This window comes from Octopus bimaculoides, chromosome 2 (genome assembly GCF_046866305.1).
Source record: "Octopus bimaculoides isolate indiv1 chromosome 2, ASM4686630v1, whole genome shotgun sequence".
NCBI lineage: Eukaryota > Metazoa > Mollusca > Cephalopoda > Octopoda > Octopodidae > Octopus > Octopus bimaculoides.
The window spans coordinates 194,415,518-194,417,076 of NC_142929.1; the positions used below are offsets into that span (position 1 = coordinate 194,415,518).

Sequence of the window (1,559 nt, forward strand, 5' to 3'; positions counted from 1 at the left end):
ACATATTTGTGTTGATTTGTGTAATGTATGTATGTATGTATGTATGTATGTATGTATGTATGTATGTAAATATGTACGTATGTATGTATGTACGTACGTACATATGTATATATGTATGTATGTATGTATGTACGTATGTATGTATGTATGTACGTATGTATGTATGTGTGTAAATATGGGGGGGGGGGTAAATAAAATGAGTCAACAAAACCAAGGCTGTGTGGAATTTCTAGGACATTTATAAAGAGAAAGGTAGTCCTACAGCTGTTTTGGGGATGTTAGGGGTATCTTTTCATCAGAGACGATATGAGAGAGTTAACTAGAGGGAAATAAGAGAATAAAAATAAAAGTAAAAATATATGTAGGATGTTGCAGTTCCATTATCCAAGGAAATTGCTGTGTAGAATGGGAAGAAATGCACTCTGGTGACATCACGCTTTGGTTCGCCCAGCTGGACACTTATTTTTCGGCCCATGTGGTGTCTCTCGAACAGCAAGTAAGTTTATTGTACTGTGGGATGCCTACCCCTCTTGCACACTCAGTGAGAGATCTTATCACTGACCCACATCCAGACGCAACTTATGTGTCCGTTAAATCTGAGGTTCTCCGACGGAACACCCAATCCGCCAACAGCAAATTCCAGATGCTGATGCAGGATGAGCACCTGGGAGACAAGACGCCATCTGGGTTTCTTCGTCGTTTACGTGAAGTCAGCGACACATCACCAGAGGACAATTCTCTGCTCAGAAAATTATTTTTCTCTCGGCTGCCGCTGAATGTCCAATCCATACTGGCCACAGTGGTCGACTCGAATTCGCTTGACCAGTTAGCCACCATGGTGGACAAAATTATTGAGTTCACTGTGCAGCCTGCACCTCATCATACCTGTTCAGACACAGCAGTAGCTTCCTCTACTACTGTTAAGCCCACTCCCTTGTCACATGACGACATTTTGGAGAGAGTCGATGCGTTAGCACGTCGCATGGACACATTGTGGTGAGAGCACGCCAGCTCTCGTTGTCCTCACAGCAGAATCCGTTCTAAGTCACAGTCAACTAGGTCTACTCCAATGGGTTCTAATCTCTGCTGGTACCATGCCACCTTCAAGGAGAAAGCCCATTGTTGCATCCAACCATGTTCGTTCCAGTTGTCGGGAAACTAGTTACGGAAGATATGAGCATGTCAGACTCTTCCCGCAAATTCTCATCTAATCGTGCATTCTTTGTTAAGGATCGTGTGCCTGGCAAAGCATTTATGGTTGACACTGGATCCAGCTGTGTTATTTGGCCTTTGCGTTTTACTTCAGACAAGCCAAAGCAATCTGCCATCAACCTGTACGCAGTGAATCTATCTATGATAAAAACTTTCAGTCCATCATTTTTTGTCGCCCCCCCCCCCCACTGGTGACCAGTTCCACTCCTTTTTGGCTTCTTTCCCAGAGCTGGTGGATCCGACTTTCAAATCAAAGTCACTCACTCAACTCGCCATTATATCACTACTTCTGAACCACCCCTTTTTTCGTGTCGACGGCGACTCGCTCCTGATTGGCTCAAAAAGGC

General features: G+C 44.2%; 1 protein-coding gene across 1 annotated transcript; it reads left to right on the forward strand.

Moving 5' to 3' along the window:
• Nucleotides 1-415: 415 nt before the first annotated feature.
• LOC106881938 (uncharacterized) lies at nt 416-1,000 on the forward strand. Its single transcript, XM_014932466.1, has one exon. It carries the CDS (start codon nt 416-418, stop codon nt 998-1,000), a length of 585 nt encoding a protein of 194 aa, XP_014787952.1.
• The last annotated feature ends 559 nt before the right edge of the window (nt 1,001-1,559 follow it).